The 19229-nt window shown below is 45.9% G+C and overlaps 1 protein-coding gene across 1 annotated transcript in view; it reads left to right on the top strand.

Moving 5' to 3' along the window:
- Positions 1-19229, top strand: part of Ppm1h (protein phosphatase, Mg2+/Mn2+ dependent 1H) — a 262604-nt gene that overhangs the window by 99955 nt on the left and 143420 nt on the right. Inside the window, exon 2 of the mRNA XM_059245150.1 lies at positions 3016-3178. Coding sequence (XP_059101133.1) covers positions 3016-3178 — 163 coding nt within the window. The remainder of the gene's footprint in view (positions 1-3015; positions 3179-19229) is intronic.

Raw genomic sequence — 19229 nt, 5'->3', positions numbered from 1 at the left:
AGGTCACCCTGTAATTGCTCTTTCTCAGTTCTCCACTCTGATGAGTCAGTACAGCGCGGACCTCTGAACCATGTGCCACCAGGAATAGATGTACAGTAGGAAAGTAACAGCCTGAGAGCCGAGGCCAGGGAAAGAGCTCGAGACTCGCAAGTGTCTTCACAGCTCTGCTGTTTTTAACTGTGCAACCTTGTGTTGGTCACAGTCCTCCGGGGCCCTAGATTTCGCATGCATAATGCAAGGTTTTGGGAATCTCTTGGCAAAACCAGGTCAGCTTCAGAATTTAACACCCATCATGGGAGACGGGAGGCTGCATTTTACGGGGATGGTGATTTCCGACTTCATGATTTAAGTAATTATAGTAGTTTTATGGACTGCTGGAAGCCAGCAGCGGCTGATGAGTCAGTCAGCCTTGCCGGGGAGCTACTGAAGATCTGCAGTGCTTTTGCTGTTGTTATTTTAAAAGAAAGCAACAGCACAAGGTTAGGCGCTAATGGTGGAGTGACACCAGGTTCTGGAAACGATAGCGAGACCTTGCCCAGAAGGTGCCGTGAGGGACTTGTCGTGAGCTGGTTTCCCAGCCGGACCTCCATTTCAGCACTGTCTGGGAAAGGTGCTTGTTTGGGAAATCGTGGTGGTAGAGCATTGCCTTTCAGTAAATAACACCCTGCAGACATGCTGTTTGGAAGGTCATTACCAGTGGCAGGAGACGGGTTATTTCCTACTGGTTCTCCCACCTCGTGGCTTGTTTCCCCAAGGTCAGACATCAGAAACAGGAGCCTAGTGAACCTCTTCTGTCCTGAGATGCAGTCCTACCTAGTGAGGTAGCTGGGACCAAGCGTGACCGTCTCTTGGCTGGGCACGTCCTGGGCTGCCTGTGCCTCCTCCTTCCCCGGGGTCTTACTGGGACTCTTCTGTGGTCAGAGAAGCGGGGAGAAAGTTGCCCTTGCTCTCAGGACTAGACCAGCAGCAGCCTTTTCTGTGTTTCCCCACAGTCCAGCCTGGCGTGGCACAGACTGCCTGTGTGGTGCATGGGGAAAGAGTTGAGATGGACTCTGAGTCGAATGCATCTTTATCCCAGCTGTGGCCTTGGCTGTGGCACTTAGAGTTTGTGACTGAACTTTGGCAGTCAGTGTGGCACTGGTAATCATCACCTTGTAGGTAGCCTCACCGTGTGCATCCAAAAATGTCCGTTCCTTAGAGGAGAGAAGGTGAGGATAAGACCCCCCCCCCCTCTCCCAACCACTCCACACCAGGTATAATAAACTGCAAGACCCACTTGACCTCAGAGAAAGGACAGCAGAAACGCTCACCTCCTTATTTTCCCCCAGAAGGTGATGTTGAAATGTTCGAAGCAAAATTTGACTTGAAATTTTTGTAATTAAAAAAAAAAAAAGACCCCAAAACTTCAGCATGGGAAGTGAGTAAAAGCAGATCTTGCTTTGTAAAAGCAGCAGAAATGACAATTTATAGTACCACCAATAAGAACAATGAAGCTGTGTTAATGACTACGAAACCTTGAAATAGAGCACATAGCAGGTAGCTGGTGTGGCCTTCTTCTTGGAGCATGCAGATGAGTAATCACAGATGGTAATGGTATCTTCTTTTTCAAACCTGGATTGTCAGGCTTGCCAGCAAGTGATTTTACCCCCTGAGCCATCTTGCCAACGCAAATATGGTAAATTGTTTTTTTAAATCAAATGATACGATACTTGTCAATTCAGAAAAAAAAAAAAAAAAGATAAAAAGCTTGCCACGACAAAGGTACCCGTTTCTGATGACATGAATGTATGGAAGTGAACTTTTTGTGAGGCCACACTACAATTCACTAAGAAAGAGATATCTGCACAGTTAGAAAGAGTGTGGTGTGTGCAAGGCTTATAACTAAGCAAGGGACAGAAGGTCATGTCCAAGAATGGGTACAGCTCAAAAGGGAGTCCCAGGGAATGAACTCGTTAATTATTGCACTTTTTAAAAAGTGCTTAGACGTTAAAAAAATAATTTAAAAAAAAACCAAAGTGTAAAAATGTGTGAGACACCTCCCTGCAGTCCCTGTGTTTTGCAGAAGATTGTCCCAAAACCCTGCATGAGATCATGAAGCACTCAGATCTCAATCTGCTGCTCATTTCTGGTGTGTGTGTGTGTGTGTGTGTGTGTGTTTATACAGAAGTGTGTGCACAATCAAGGGGAACTCTTTTTTTAGGAGAGCTAGTTCAACCCAACCTCTGCTCCTAAAGACAGAGGAGCTGACTCTGTGTGTACCTGGACCTGGGCAAAGGCACATGAGTGGTGGCGCACGCCTTCCTAAAACATTTCAATCCTTCTGACATTAGAAACTAGACCAAAGCATTGCCCGCGCTCTACGGAACCTTCTGGTATGTCTTCGCTATCCAAGTCGAAGTGCGTGAGCGGTAATCATCATTCTGCAAGATAAGAGGCAGAGCCGAAAATGCTCTAACAGATCACACCTTTGATCCTGTCACTGGCTTGTGTGTGAGAGGGGGGGCAGCGTGAGGTACGGTTCTCTCTTCCCTCAGATTTTACGATGTGCTGTAAATTGCTGCCACATTCTTTGATAAGATCGATAGTGACTTTGCTCTTTATCACTTGGGGAAATGGAACACAATTCCCCGAGCTACCCTGTCTGTCCCTGTTGTAATTACCGAACAGTTCAGGCTCCAGATTAACCTGAAGGAGTGGTTGCTTCGTGTGTTTTGACTCGAGGGGGGCCACGGGAGTGCGGGGGTGGGGGGGGGTGGCTGTATCTCACAGACACCTGCAGGAATGAGCTGTGATCAGAATAACTCTTTTTAGCGAGTCCGTCAGAGGGGTGCTAATGCAATTCCATTCTCCGTAGCTCGGTTTATTCAGGACATAAATATAGAGACCATGAACCCACGGCATCAAGTCATTCGATGCCAGCTGTGGAGTCTCCTTGGCTGACCCTTGAGATAGAGGCTGAGCGCTCAGCTTCCCAGAAACCACCCTCTGATCAGCTTTTTCTGGCTTCTCCTTCAGGGTTATCAATGCCGGGAAGAGCACACACAATGAGGACCAAGCCAGCTGTGAGGTGTTCACGGTGAAGAAGAAAGCCGGGGCCGTGACTTCCACCCCAAACAGGAACTCGAAGCGAAGGTCGTCCCTTCCCAACGGGGAAGGATTGCAGTTGAAGGAGAACTCTGTAAGCATCATCCCCGCCATGTCTTGGGTAGTCATGTTCTCTAGCCCCGACGGTAAGATGCCAGGGCTCCGTCCAGGTGAGAATGGATGTGAGGAGAGCTAGTCTGCAGATTCAGGGAAGCAGTGAGTCAGCAGGGGCATCGTACATTCCGTGCTGAAGGTGGCACGTGTTAGGTGAGCTGGCATTTGTATTTTTAACAAAGTGAACACAACCAGACTGCTATAAATAGTTTGTTTTAGGAGCCAATATATAACATCTCTGGTGGTTTCAAAGAAGCCGATTTTTTGTGGAGGAAGTGACCTAAAAACCTCTTGTAAGGGGTGGAGGAAACTCCAGCTGTTGGCTTAGCGCCCAGCTCTGACTGTGACTGTCTTTCCCTTTTCTGTCCGTTATACTTGACGTGTTGGAGCCTGTTCCTAAAATTCTTCCAACTTAGTATTTGTTTCCTTTGGCCAAAGGCCCTTGCAGCCTATGGGGTGGCCTTGGCAAACCAAATGCCCTCCTATTGACAAGCCCCAGGGTACATCCCCTCTCCCCAGTGTCTGGAGAACAAAGCAGACATCCTCTCAGAAAGATCTGCAGAATCCCTTGGAGAAGGATGCAGAGGTCACCAACCCTGTGGATCAGCAGATCGTTAGGTCCCGTGGAGAAGTGCCCTGTGGAAAAACCAGGGCACATTAAATGAGATGGCCCACATGTGACTATTTGTTCTAAGAATCTTTAGTCGTTTTTTTTATATATATATAAAATACACAAAATTTTAGAAGATCTAGGCGTTCCTCCTTAGCCTAGAAAATAGTGTCTTGTTGCATTTAGGCTCAGAGAATAGTGGAAGGATTGAGATCAGTTTGGAGTCAGGAAGCGTAGCCACCTCTGGGGTTCTTGGAAGCATGGGATGAGGTCTTTCCCAGAGAATCAAAGTCAGGTCTTGACTGAAGAGGTCAGAATGATAATGGTGTGATAATGCGCATGTGAGCTCTGCAGCAAGATGGCTCAGGCCATCGGAGACTTACTTGCTCATGAATGTTCAGATACATGCTTATTCTTTTAGCCTTTTTTTTTTTTTTTTTTTTTTTAATAACTGCCAAATGGTAGAAGGGAACTGGTCGGGATTGTGAAATCTAATACTAGTCTGTGGAAAAATTTGAGCCAGTCATTGATGAAGAAATTCTTAACATAGGGCTGAAGAAGAGAGCTCAGTAGTTAAGAACACTAGCTGCTCTAGTAAAGAACCCAGTTTCCATTCCCAGCAGCCACATGGCAGCTCACAACTGTCCATAACTCCAGTTCCAGGGGATCTGATACCCTGTCCCGGCCTCTGTGGACACTGTGTGCATGCGGTGCACATACATACTCATACACAGAAAATAAAAATATGTCTTAATCCTTAAGACGTTAATGATCGATCTCCTGGGAAGGGTAGTCCCTCTTCCCTCACTGTGTGTAAGGCTCACTGGATTTCGTGTTTACTCCCTTGTGAATGGGGGTTATGTAGTTCTCTGACTCACTTCCACTTGTGAGGGTGGAATTATTGCTGGATGGAGCTCAGAAACTGAGAGTCACTGCTGATAATGAAATGCATGGACATTTGTCCCTAGGTCAGTTTCCTACTAATCCATTCCTCTTAGAAGTAGAGCCTGAAGTCATGTTTCCACAGAGACAGTGAGAATAGGGGGAGGTGTGCTCTTGGGGTGGAGCCCCGAGCTTCCCAGTGATGGTTCCGAATCTGTATGAGACTAGTACTCCTGGAGGGAGCAAGAAGGAGCTAGACAGAGTGGACACAACTGGCCATCCATTTCTCTCCTTCATTCCTTTTTAATTGTAGGCAAATGTAGGTAACGTAACATTTACCGTCTTAACCATTTTAGGTGTACAGTTTAGTGGCATTCACGTATCTGTGCAACCATCACCCTGACCCACCTCTGGAACTTTTTCATCTTCTCAAAAAGATGTTTCCCAGGGTGGTGGTGGTGTGTGGTTTTTTATCCCAGCACTTGGGGAGGCAGAGGCAGGTGGATCTCTGTGAGTTTGAGGCCAGCTGGTCTACAGAGAGAGTTCCCAGATAGCCAGGGCTATGCAGAGAAACCCTATCCAAAGCGGGGGGGGGGGGGGGGGGGGGGGGGGGGGGGAGGAGGAGATGTGCACACTAATTCCTCATTCTGCCTTCCCCTGAGCCCTTGGCAGTCACCATTCTGTTTTCTCTCTCCATGAGTTTGACCACTCTAGGTAGCTAAAATAAGTTATTTACAATATTTGTTTTGTATCCACCTTATTTTGGGATTCAAGATAACATCTTTGAGTTATCCAGGTTGTGGTGTTAGTCACCTCTGAAGGTTGAAGAACTTTCTGTCCTAAACATCTTCCTCCTTTTGTTTACTGCTCACCTGCGAATGTGCACAGGTGTTGTGTACAAACACTTTATTAAGATTCCACCTCCATTCCTTTCGGATGTCTACCTAGCAGCATAATTTCTGGATTATACGCTAGTTCTGTTTAATTTTTTTTTAACTGGCAGTTTTGTTTTCCACTGGCTGCACCATTTTACATTCCTACCCACAGTGCCGTAAGGTTCCAGTTTCTTGTCTTTGCCAGAACTTTTATGTTCTTTTCCTTTTATATCCTAATATATTTGCAGTGGTAGTTCATTGTAATTTTGAGTAATGATACTATATTCTAAACCTTTTATTACTTTATTTATATAGGCATATGCACAGTGTGTGTGTGTGTGTGTGTGTGTGTGTGTGTATGTGTGAGAGAGAGAGAGAGAGAGAGAGAGAGAAAGAGAGAGAGAGAGAGAGAGGAAGAGAGAGAGATGGTTCCCACAGAGGCTATAAGTGGGTATCAGATCCCTTGGAGTTGGAGTTACAGGTGTTTATAAACCATGTGATGTGAATGCTGGAGTCTGGATTCCAGCTTCCTGATAAAGCTGAAAGCCATCTCTCCAGCCCCATGGTACTGTATATCTATGTCCTTATTGGCCCTTTATACATTGTGTGTGTGTGTGTGTGTGTGTGTGTGTGTGTGTGTGTGTGTGTGTGTGAATTCATTAGAGAATATCTGTTTGAATCCCTTACACATTGTTTTAATTGTGTCTTCTGTTTTGCTATTGTTGGAGCTCTTCTCTCGAAGGCCCCATGACATCAGTTGCTGTGTACCAAGAATGAGATGTTGGACATTCATCGGGAGGCATAGACACAAAACTACTCACCCACGAGGCATTTACATGTACTGAAAGAAGCAGTTCAATGTAGAGGGTAGCCTGGCCTGGTGACGCACACCTTTAAACCGAGCATTGGGAAGACAGAGGCAGGTGCGGTTCTCTGAGCTTCAGGCTAGCCCTGGTCTAGACAAGTTCCAGGACAGCCAGGGCTATACAGAGAAACCGTGTCTCGAAAAATAAAAACAAAAAGTAGAGTGGGCCAGGTGATGAAGGCTATTGAGAAAAAGGTGGAAGTGGACACTCTGGAAGATAGCAGGGTGGCCCTGGAAGACATCCCGGAGGAGGTGTGGTTTGGAAGAAGAGCATGCTATCATCATGGGCCATTGCAGAGACCTGGGTATAAGAGCAGGCCCTGGGTCCTCATGAGTGAGCCAAGAGGCTCCAGTGGTTGGAGCAGAGACACAGAAAAGCTTTGTCATGAGAGTGTGATGCAGAATCAGGCCAAGGTCACCTTTGGGTCTTTGGCTTATACACTGACTGCAGACTTTACCAGCTCGAGATGCTGGATACACTGATTTCTATAGGTCAGTGATTCCCCCCCCCCCTGTTTAGAAAACATCCCTTAAGAGTCAAACTCACATATAATAGCACTTAAGGGAGCAAGTGAGAATGTAAGGCCCAGGCTCCTAGCACAGTTGGAAACTGTAGCTAATGATAATGTATTATGTGCTTCAAAAAGGCTGGAAGGAAGGACTGTGACAGTATAGGACCCACAGCCAGAAACCATCAGTGGGAGACAAATGAGGCAGACTCCGCCTGCTCCCCTGTGACCCCCTCCCTTCAGCCTGCAGACATATCGATCACCAAGCCAATGAGCTGAGCCCTGGGGTAACATGAGCTCTGTATGACTCTCTCCAGGAGAGAGATCACTAAGCTGAGATGGTGTCATGGGGTTAGTGCAGGGAAGATAAGAAACCGGGCTTCTATGGAAGCCTGACACAGACTGGCCACTGGATGTTGTTCGAATCTTAGATGGTCTTATAATAAAAAACCCAGAGCCAGATATTGGGGTGAAAGCTGAAAGATCAGAGAAACAGAGCAAGCCACAGCCAACCTCACCTCACCAACTCCACGAATCCTCAGACTGAAATCTTCTGAGTCCTCACTCAGCTGAACTGCTTTATTCCCTGTTTCCTCACACCTCATATACCTTTCTCCGCCCTGCCGTCACTTGCTGGGATTAAAGGCGTGTGTGCTTCCCAGTACTGGGAGTAAAGGTGTGCGCCACCACTGCCTGGTTCTGTTTCCAGTGTGACCTTGAACTCACGGAGATCCAGATGGATCTCTACCTTCTGAGTGATAGGATTAAGGGTGTGTGCAACCAACCACTGTCTGGCCTCTACGTCTAATCTAGTGGCTGGCTCTGTCCTCTGATCCTCAAAACAAGCTTTATTTGGGTACACAATATATCACCACAACAGGTGGTTTTATGGAGTGCTTCCTACAGAAAGTGACATTTGAACTGTGATCTTGAAAAGTGAACAGGAGGGAGCCGGGCGGTGGTGGCGCACGCCTTTAATCCCAGCACTCGGGAGGCAGAGGCAGGCGGATCTCTGAGTTCGAGGCCAGCCTGGTCTACAGAGTGAGTTCCAGGACAGCCAGGGCTACACAGAGAAACCCTGTCTTGAAAAAAACAGTAACAACAAAATAAAGAACAGTAAACAGGAGGGGGCAGAACTTGGTGGTAGATGATATGCCTCTCATGCATCTGTCATGCCTGTCAGACCCTGGATTCCATCCCCAGCAAAATAAAAAGAAGTAGAAAACGAAAGAAAAAAACCAAGTCGTTTAACAAGCCAATGTTAGAAAGGAGTGTTTCTGATTAAAGCAGTGGTTCTCAACCTGTGGGTCGTGACTGTTACTTATTTGTCACTGTTTTTTACTGGGTGTGAGAAAACACGACAAGGTACGGCGGAACCCACTCTCAGAGTTTTTATTAGGGAAGGGAAAGGGTGGAGGTGGGTAGGCCTACCGAAAAGAAAAAAGAAGGTGGGGTGCACACACTACCTCTGGCGAGAGGTAAAGAGAGTGCGGGGGAGCGGGTAGAGCCTGCTTTTATACGCATGCGTGTACGGGCTGACTGTAGCTACACCACGCATGCGCGTAGATTATGGGATCATGCTGTGTGCAGATTACTTAGGACGGAAGGCCCTGGAGTGCCTAAGCGTATTGCCTGACTGCTGACAGCGCGTGCGCGGTCATGTGACTCCAGACGTGGCTAGGAATAATAACAGTGACCCCTTTGAAAGTCGAGCGACCCTTCCACAGGGGTTTCATGTCAGATGTCCTACAGATCAGATGTTTGTATGTGCGATTCATAACAGCAGCAAAATTACAGTTAGGAAGTAGCAACAAAAATGATTTTACGGTTGGGGGTCCGCATAGCACGAGGAACTGTATTAAAGAGTTGCAGCGTTAGGAAGGTTGGGAACCACTGGATTAAAGGAAGGTGTGTAGGTAGAGACAGGTTTTAAGAAAGCCCCTGAGGGCCGGGCGGTGGTGGCGCACGCCTTTAATCCCAGCACTCGAGAGGCAGAGCCAGGCGGATCTCTGTGAGTTCGAGGCCAGCCTGGGCTACCAAGTGAGTTCCAGGAAAGGCGCAAAGCTACACAGAGAAACCCTGTCTCGAAAAACCAAAAAAAAAAAAAGAAAAAAAAAAAAGAAAGCTCCTGAGGCAGGGCATGTGCACTTTGGAAAGGAACACAAACCAAATGAAAGTAATGGTGAGTAGTTAGGGTCTGAGCCTGGGCCCTGGCAGCCTTAACAAATTGGGTTCAGCCACTCATTCTCAATAAACCAATTAAAGGGGCAAAGTCATAGTGGACAGGTAGAAGGAGATTTGTCCAAGGTAACCACAGTAGGATCGAAGAGGTCCGGTGACTAATCCCCCACAACCTCCACCTCCACATCTTCAGGGTCCTGACATGAAGTTCAGGTTAACCAGAGGGGCATGAGTAGACATAACTAAGCAGTCCCTGGGTGAAGTATGGTCCTGGCCATCATTGTCTCAGCTTCCGTCCCCTGTAAGGTGGTCTGGCAAGTTGTCCGAATTGTGTGAACTCTCTTCCTTGGAGACAAGCTTCCCCTTTGGCTGGCACAAAGGGCTTCAGCTTTTCCTTTTCTCCCAGAGTGAGATTCCCGGGGAAATTCATGTTCCTTTTGGTGCTTTGTCTCAATCATTAGATAGTTGGCAGGAAGTGGCCGAGTGTCTCTTTAGAATACCTTCACTCCTGCCAGGACAATTACAGTAAGACAGGAGCAGCCAGCATCAGACATGACATTTATCAGATGTCGTGATAAGCAGGGACTTTAACCGAGTGGTTTTAGCCCTGACAAGATGAATTAGGACAGTAGTGGTCCAGAGGATGCTGGGATGACAGCTAGGAGGCTCCGGACACAGCAGGTGAGAAATGATGAAAGCTTAAAATGAGGCAGAGATGAGTAAAGTGACAGCCAGAAGAGCTGGTATGAGAAAGAAAAGCCGAAGTGACCAGACCCCCGACTGCCTGAGGTAAGGAGGAGTGGACGATGGGACTTCCGAGAGTGTGCTGGGCAGGTGCTTCTGGGAAGGTAAGGGGATGGGCGGAGGTGGTGACTGGAGTGTGAGCAAACTGACTGTACCTTTCCAGGTGGGAATGTTCTCGAGGAAGGTAGAAAGGGTTGGGGCTCACAAGCAAGCCTAGAGAGTTTAGATTTCGGGATGTTCCGACTTCAGAGACTAGACCTGAAATGTTGACGACGTATGCCCAGAAAGAGTATGAAAGCGAGAGGGAAGAAGGGTGCACATGGAAACGGGTCCTAAATAATCCAAGAGGAAAGATGTCTTAGTTGCTTTTCTGTTGTCATGACCAAGGCAACTTACAAAAGAAAGCATTTCATTTGGGGGTGTCATGGTTCCAAAGGGTGAGTCCATGATCATCCTGGCAGGGAGCATGGTAGCTGGCAGTTAGGCATGGTGCTGGAGCAGTGGCTGAGAGCTCACGTCTGACCCACAAGCATGAGGCAGAGAGACCTAACTGGGAGTGAGTGGTGGAAGTCGTTTGAAACCTCAAATCCCACCCCCAGTGACACTCCTTCTCCAACAAGACCACACCTCCTAATCCTTCCCAAACAGTTCCACCAGCTGGGGACCAAGTATTTGAATCTATGATCCCATGGAGGCCATTGTTATTTAAGCCACCACAAAAGGAGAATTGTTAAGGAAAAAGAAGAAAGAGGTTGTAATTGTGATATAGGTCACATAGAGGTCAAGGAGATATAGATGGGAAAATGGGCATATTGTAAGCCAAAAAATAGAACAAGATTAATAACAGTTTCATTGTCTCACATGCAAACAGAGGGCTTTGTGTGGGAGGCCTACCTATGTCTCTGTGGGAGGCACGCTCCCACTTTTTCCCCAGGGTACTCGAGGAGGGAGGAGGGAGAAATATTTAGATAGAATAATAGAGGGGAGAGAAACAGATAGAAACACAGGATATCCTTGGGAGGGCCTGGATCAATATCCACCAGCCCCTCCTATCTCTTCAAAAGGGCTTTTTATAGGAATACCAAGGAGTGGAGCAAAGACCTCCCCCTTGCACAGCCAACTACAGACCCTTCCCATCACCTGGTAACCACACACATGGTCAAGTCATCCCCTTATGCAGCCCTGCTGGGTAAAGCAAGCTCAGATCTCCCTAGGAAACCTCTGTGGGCCTCCACAGCTTAGCAACATAAAGAACCTCAAAGGGGATGATGTGCCCCCCCCCCCAATACAAAGGCTTAACCTCTTCCTCCTTTCCTGGCCTCTGTGTCCACAGTGAACTTAATAATACTTGAAGTGCATGTTTCCAAAAGACTCCATGTATTATATAATCTGTACAATCTTAGAGACTCAAGAGTACCCAAATTTGATTCTCGGATAATATGGACTGTCTTAATGGGAAGAAAAAGTATTATAGCTATGCTTTGTCAGCAAAGTCAGATGCGCAGCCAAGCTCTGGCTTTGTATTTGGTAACATCTCTTACACTGAGTGACAATAGAGTTCGTAAGTAACAATGAAATGACTTCTCTCACTATAGATAATTACTATCTGCTAGAAAGATTTTTTTTTTTTTTCCGAGACAGGGTTTCTCTAGACAGGGTTTCTATGTGTAACAGTCCTGTTCTGGAACTCGATTTGTAGACCAGGCTGACCTTGAACTCACAGAGATCCACCTGTCTCTGCCTCACAAGTGCTGGGATTAAAGGTGTATGCCACCACTGCCCGGACTGCTATAAAGTTTAAGGAGTTATTTGATCCCATTAATACAAGTAGTCTGCCAGCCATGGAAGTCAACTTAAGCCTTTTATTTTCAAATAAATCAACCTTTTGAGCCAGGCATGGTGGTGCAGGTCTACAGCCTGGTCTACAGCCAGGGCTGTGTAGAGAGATGCTATCTCAGTAAATATTTTGGGTGAATAAAATAATATACCATTGCCTTCTGCTACTCTTGACTCCCTCGTGGAGTGCAGTAGAGGAATGTCATCTCCTCTTGGGCTGAAAGCTTGAGAGTGGCGCCTCACTTCTGAGAAAGAAGCCACGGATCCATTTCAGGTTCCATCTCATATTAAGTCAGACATCAGAAGTTACAGACGCTGTGTTCAAAAGACATCGTAAAACATAAAAGAGACCTACAGTAAGAAGTGAAAGGAGTGAAAAATATTAATAGTTTGAAGAAAATCAAGGGAATAGATACTATTAAATTGGATTGCTCTATCTATGGTTGGTGTGGGTTTCATTTTATTCCTCAGTTAACAGTTGGATGATATACTTCCTAAGAAACAAGTAAAACTTTTCTTTAGAAGAATAAGGGAGAGAGGTTTTACACGTGATCGCAGCCAAGAGGCCAAGAAGTGGTGGCTGTCCGCTGAAGTGCTTGTAAAGGGAAGAGCATTGTCCATCACAAGGGGAGGTGGGGCTTTGCTCATACCTGGACCACATGTGTACAGTGTGCCCATGAAAAGCCACAGAGCCCCCAAAGGGGCAGATGGACAAGAGATCCTCCTCTGCAGTGTGCAGGCCTCTTAACGTCCCTGTGCCTCCGATGACTGCTCTGTGAACCAAGTGTGGGCAGCTGGGAGAGAAGGGGATCTGGAAACCGCATTACCAGGGTCTGTGGCGTGTGGAGAATGATATGCAGCCTATCACCAACTACCGAAAGCCTTTCAGTCACCTGGGCTGAGATTCAAAGAAATGAGCAGCATTACTGGGTTTTCTTTACTGTGATTTGAAAGGTTTCAGAGAGCTCTTACTTATCATGGAGAGCACCAGTGTGTATAAACATAAGACTTCCCAAGGGCTTTTGCTTGGCAGCCCCCAAGTGTCTAATCCCAGGAATGAGATTAAAAAAAAAAAAAAAAAAAAAAAAAAAAAAAGAGTGATCCCACCAGATTGCCTTCCAAAGAAGGAAGAAGTTACCCTTATGAGCATCTTAAAACCTTACTGTGAAGAAGTACATGCCATGCTGGACATGGTGGTACATTTCCTGCATTTGGAGGCAAAACAGCTGGATCTTTGTTATTTTGAGGTCAGCCTGGTCTACAGAGCAGGTTTCAGGCCAGTCAGGGCTACATAGTGAGAATCTGTCTCCAAAAAAGAAATTTAACAAAAAAAAAAGAAAGAAAGAAAAAGAAAAAAGCATGTCTTTATTATAATTCTTGAAATTTTTCTGGATATTGTGGCCAGCACTAGATCAATTGATCTCTCTCTCTCTCTCTCTCTCTCTCTCTCTCTCTCTCTCTCTCTCTCTCTCTCTCTCTCTCACACACACACACACACACACACACACACACACACACACACAGAGTACTCCTTGTTTGAATTGGGGATTGTTTTGAGCTTGAGACTCCCCTTGGGGACACATGCACTCCAAGGTCATTTCCTTAAGAGCACCCTTATGTTGTTTAATTTGGGGAAAGTACATCAAAGTCTGTGGTTTCGATGTCTGTTAGTTCAGTGTCTAATTACAATAACAGGAGATGACTGTGTCAGCATCTGGGCAGAGTTCATCAGCAGGGAAGAGAGAGAGCCGATTATCTTTCTCAGCCCAGGACTGGGCAGCAGTGGGAATTCCAGGCATGCAGGAGCATAATCTGAGGAGGGGAGAGGGAAATGGAACAGAACACGGGGCTGTTAACTCTTCCCTGCAGGTTACCATTGCTTCCATCCACTCGTGGCAAGAGCTCTTCCAGCCACAGGGCATTCCGATAAAAGTCTTCTGGTTCCACAGCTCCAGCTCTCTGGCAGTTCTTGGTGCTCAAGGCAGTGTGCTCCCTGCAGAGGTGGAGCTTAGAAAACAGTGGGAATGGCCTTTAAGTCACTGTTGGCTTTTTCCCTCTTGTTCTGCGCATGTCAAGAAAATGTAAACTTTCTGTTTTATCTGCTTAGATTTTTTTTTTCTTTTCCTTGAAGCAGGAGGGCAGTAGTTTTCTTTTCCAACTCTGTACCTATTAGTTCCAGAGACAAAGAAGTCTCTGGGCAGTCATGAGGAGGGATGACTTAACCAGCAGGTGTTAGAGGATCAATGTCAGTCACTGTGAGGGGACCGTGCCAGTGGAGACCAAGCCCTAGGTGAGGGTCATGTATGTAGTGGCTGAGAACTCATTCAGACTCAGTTCCTCAGCAGTGCCCCCCCTACTCCCCATGGTAAATCTTATAACGGCAGGAAGCTGTAGAATACTTAAATGGAAGTTGTTTTTTTTTTTTTTACTATCTCATGACAAACAGCATCCTCGCTGAGATATAAAAAAAAAATATATAGATTATTTCCCACAACAAAGGAAAGATAGCTAAATAACTTTCTTTTTAAAAGAAGGTATAGAGCCGGGCGGTGGTGGCACACGCCTTTAATCCCAGCACTCGGGAGGCAGAGGCAGGCGGATCTCTGTGAGTTCGAGGCCAGCCTGGGCTACCAAGTGAGTTCCAGGAAAGGCGCAAAGCTACACAGAGAAACCCTGTCTCGAAAAACCAAAAAAAAAAAAAAGAGGAAGGTATAGTAAAAAGTGAACATGTCAAAGGTGTCAGTGGACACCAGAGAATGTGGGCCTGAGATGGACTTGCATGGTGTTACTCAATTGCCCTCACCTCTGCCCACTTCTCACTCAGTGCATTACTGTGAGGTTGAAAGCCCCAGGGACGGAAGGGCTGCTAGAGCCGCCCTGGGCTCTGCATTGTTGTACGGGCGCTGGGATTTTGAAAACTGGCTGGACACATTACAGACGTCAAACCAGACAGAGCGGGCGTTTGGGAGAATGCAATCTCCGTGTTCTCACCCCACCCCACCCCATCCCCAGCCCCCGTGGGAAACAGTGATGCAAACAGAGAGAGGGAACTGTCCTCCGGGCTCCTGAGGAGCTGTTAGTAAAAGCAACTGGAATATCGTTCCAAGTGGGACTGCAGATCTGCACATTTGAGATACTCCTTCCAGGCTGCTGGCATGGCCTCGTCCCGTAAATACTGAATCAGTTACAAGGCAGGGAGAAAACACATATCAAATGTGCAGAGTACTGGCATCCAAAGAGATGACACTTTGCTCAGGACAGCTATTTCCAGATCAGTAGTCACTCCACCATCTGTGAAAAAAAAACAATATTTTTGGAATGTATTCTCAATGTATTTAAAAAAAAAAACAACTTATGGACATGTAATCAGACTATTGTGTATTCATATAGAATATATTTATTTTCCAATCATAAAAATTAATAAATTTTTCGTTGTCAAAGGCAATATTTTAAAGCCATGACAACCAACAGTTAGGTACTGTTAGTTGTATGTCAGGCACTGTTCTGAGTGGGTTTTGTAGAGCGACCCACAGTCTTGTGAAGAGCAAAGACGTCTTGTTATTATTAGCTAATGTGTCGGAGAAGAACTCATCAGTAACAGCAGCGAGGACACATCCATATTCCAGCTGTCTGGAGTGTTTCCGTTCTCCTGAGCCATATACGATTTGTTCACAGACGTGCTTAGAGTATCATTACCAGGAACAGGGCCGTGTGGGCGTGTTCTGGATTGCTTGTGTTTTCTGTCAGCGGTTCCTTGTACAAAAATCTCTAACTCTGTGAGGGAGAATTTAGTTTAAATTTTGCTAATGTCGTCCATTATGTCGTACAGGAGCCCAGTAATCAATCACACAGTACCAAAGTTTGTGCGTGCCACAGGGTTGTCCCACTCCATGCCACATGAGGGCACCAGTGCCAGTCTCTGGGAAGTAGGAGAGCTTGAGTTCTTTTTACTTGAAAATAGGAGAGGATTGCAAGTGTTTCTTTCCCATGCTGACTAGTTGCCCTGACTCCCCTTGTGTGCTCCCTAAAGAGGGCATCCTGTGGGGAGAAGAGGGATGAGTGTATGAACTTTTAGAACTTTTAGTGAAAAGACACAGCTTCTCTTTCCCTAAGCTGTGTAAACAGTCGAAGCTCACCCTGGGTTTTCATGTGCTTCCTGCCTTATGAGTCAGTGTTTCTGCAGGCAGCGGCACAGGAACTGTTTGCAATTCTACCTGAGGCCCCACCACCACCCCCTCCCTTTCTTTGCCAGCACCGCACGGAGGTGGGCACCTCCTTGGCTCCCCACGGTTCTCACTGGATTTCTGTGTCTGGGGATTCACCAGGGTGGCAGAGCACATGATGAGGGAGCTCAGGAGAGCTTCCACTGTGCCGTGACCCAAGCAGAGTTTACAGTCTGCTTCTGTGAAATTACTCCAGCTTCCTGTTCCGTGGATAACTTCGTTTAGAGTGGTTTTATTTTTATTAAAAGAACCAAGGACACCTTCAAGCTTAAAGAAAAAAAAAATTAAGTTCTAACTTTACAGATAAATAGAGGAAAGAAAATAATTAAAAAAAATTTTTTTGTTTTGTTTTTAGAACTCCCATTTGTCACCTTCTGGAATGTCCCATTATTGGGTGATAGATGTTATTCCTTTAATTTTTGTTTGCGTGGTATTTGACTTGAAGACTAGGCCCCCTCATCCATGGCAGACGAGTGCATTGCCATTGAGCTGAACCCCAGCCGCTTCCTCGGAGGATAGGTGTGGTTGTGTGTGCACATAATTACACATAAGACAGATTATTGTTCTTAAATGAAATAATTCGGTATGTAACTTAAATGTTTTAATTTTAATTTTATTTAAATGTACTTATTTTTTTTTTTTTTTATTCCTAAGTGATTTTTACCAAATTCTACAGTTTCATATGTCAGGAAAGGGCTTCATTCTGTTTTTCTTGGTAAAGTGAATTTGACCAACCCCTGCCTATCGTGAACAAAAACAAGGTAGGCATGTGTTAAAATATAACATTAAGACAGACGGACGCTCAAGAGCTTGTCCCTGTAAATCGGGAGGGTCTGGTCTTTCAGGTGTGAAATATCCGTACTAGTAACAGTGACATTTTCACATGCTACCAAGAAAGTGATGCAGGGCCACTGCCAAGCCACTGACCATCAGGTGACAGTCTGGGACACATTGCTACTAAATGGGAAGTAACTTGAAATAAGGCAAGCCCATGCTGACCTTCGAAGGATAACTAACTAATGGAAATTCGGGAGGTCACACAGAGCTTTGTGATGATCGAAATTTGAAGAACTGGGTCCAATCCTACCCTTTCGGCACTCCAGCAGCATTGCCTGTGCCCCGGTTGAACACTGATAAAAATGAGGTAACAGTGACCACTTTATGGTTAGCCTTAGTGAGGTTCATAGGGGCTCCAATGATATCTTCTGAACTGAGGCTTCCCTAAGGGGAAGTGACTGAGGAAGAACGGAAGTGGGGTGAGAGGACCATCTCAACTGTGACAGAAGGTACAGCAAGGTGCAGCTGGGCCTCCCTGCTGCTCAGTGTCCCCCTGGACAGTGAGTACTGATAGGGGTGGTCACCCCCAGCTCAGATGTACTGTTTCCTCTGTGTGATGGACACGGCGCTGACATTTATTGTTTCTATCACCACACGGCACAACTCTTTTTCTTTGGGTGAATTGTTTTATTATAACATGTTAAGGATATGTCTAGTCACAGTCATCAGGGTCCATCACCAGTAGCTGTCTATCTTTCCTCATGGCGTCCTGGGTGGTCCACACATTTTACATGTTGACCACTCCAGCGGCACAGGGCGGCACCCTGGGTGGTCCACACATTTTACATGTTGACCACTCCAGCGGCACAGGGCGGCATCCTGGGTGGTCCACACATTTTACATGTTGACCACTCCAGCGGCACAGGGCGGCATCCTGGGTGGTCCACACATTTTACATGTTGACCACTCCAGCGGCACAGGGCGGCATCCTGGGTGGTCCACACATTTTACATGTTGACCACTCCAGCGGCACAGGGCGGCTCCTCTCCAAAACCCATCTCAGTTACGTGGTCCTCCTCCAGACTGTGAACATCAGAACTTGGCAACTCTGGCATCTTGTTCTCAGCTCTTGGCTAAATGTCCGATGCAGAACCCGACACACTGGAGAGAAAACTCTGTGGCATGTCTTAAATCCTTGTTATCTGTGCCTCAGTTTCACCTTTTCATTTCTTTCTTTCTTTTTTTTTTTTTTTTTTTTTTTTTTTTGGTTTTTTGTTTTTGTTTTTTCGAGACAGGGTTTCTCTGTGTAGCTTTGCACCTTTCCTGGATCTCACTCTGAGGACCAGGCTGGCCTCTAACTCACAAAGATCCACCTGCCTCTGCCTCCCGAGTGCTGGGACTAAAGGCGTGCGCCACCACCGCCCGGCTACCTTTTCATTTCTTTACCCTTTGCTTTTATGTAAGGAGAAGGGTGCTGAGAGAAATTAAGAAATTTGCCCAGCTGGGCATGGTGGCTCATGCCTTTAATCCCAGCACTCCAGAGGCAGAAGCAGGAGTCGTAGAATATTATTTTAAAGTGTGTGCTACTTCTGTTTATGTTGCATTTGTTTAACTCTGTGAAGCTGTGTTGCTGTGCCTGTCTAAAACACCTGATGGTCTAATAAAGAGCTGACCAATAGCAAGGCAGGAGAAAGGATAGGTGGGGCTGACAGACAGACTATATAGAGAGAGACATATATATAGATATAGATATAGATATAGATAGACAGACAGAATATATATATAGAGAGAGAGAGAAAACTGGAGTAAAGAGAACTAGGAGCCAGAGAAGGAGGAGGACCCAGGGGCCAGCCACCCAGCTACACAGCAAGCCATGCCATGAGTAAGATTTACAGATGTTAGAGAGCAGGAAAAGCCCAAGCTAAAGGTGGATGGGATGGCTAAAAACTAAGCCAAGCTAAGGTCAGACATTCATAAATAATAATAAGCTTCTATGTATGATTTATTTGGGAGCTGGGAGGCAGGCCCCCCAAAAGAGCAAAAACCCCGAACAACAATACGGGAGGATCTCTGTGAGTTTGAGGCTAGCCTGGTCTATATAGTGAGTTTCAGGATAGCCAGACCTACAAAGTTAAATGCTGTCTCAGAAAGAAAGAAAAAGAAAGGAAAGGAAAGGAAGGAAGAAAGGAGAGAGAGAGAAAGAAAGAGAGAGAAAGAAAAAGAAAGAAAGAAAGAAAGAAAGAAAGAAAGAAAGAAAGAAAGAAAGAAAGAAAAAAAGAAAGAAAGAAAGAAAAAGAAAGGAAGAAAGAGAAACAAAGGAAGAAAGAAGAAGGAAAGAAGGAAGAAAGGAAAAAGAAATTTACCCAAGATTATACACTAGTAAATTCTAGACCCTAGATTTGTCTTGGCCCACAGCCTATGGCCCTTCTACATCATAACATATCAAAGAGATTTAATTTGTTTTGTTTTATCTCATCCTAAATTTTTCACTTGAAATGGCATGAATATTTTACCTGATTTTTATTTATT

The sequence above is a fragment of the Peromyscus eremicus genome, chromosome 18 (assembly GCF_949786415.1).
Source record: "Peromyscus eremicus chromosome 18, PerEre_H2_v1, whole genome shotgun sequence".
In the NCBI taxonomy this organism is placed as follows: Eukaryota; Metazoa; Chordata; class Mammalia; order Rodentia; family Cricetidae; genus Peromyscus; species Peromyscus eremicus.
This window is presented reverse-complemented; position numbering and strand designations above follow the sequence as displayed.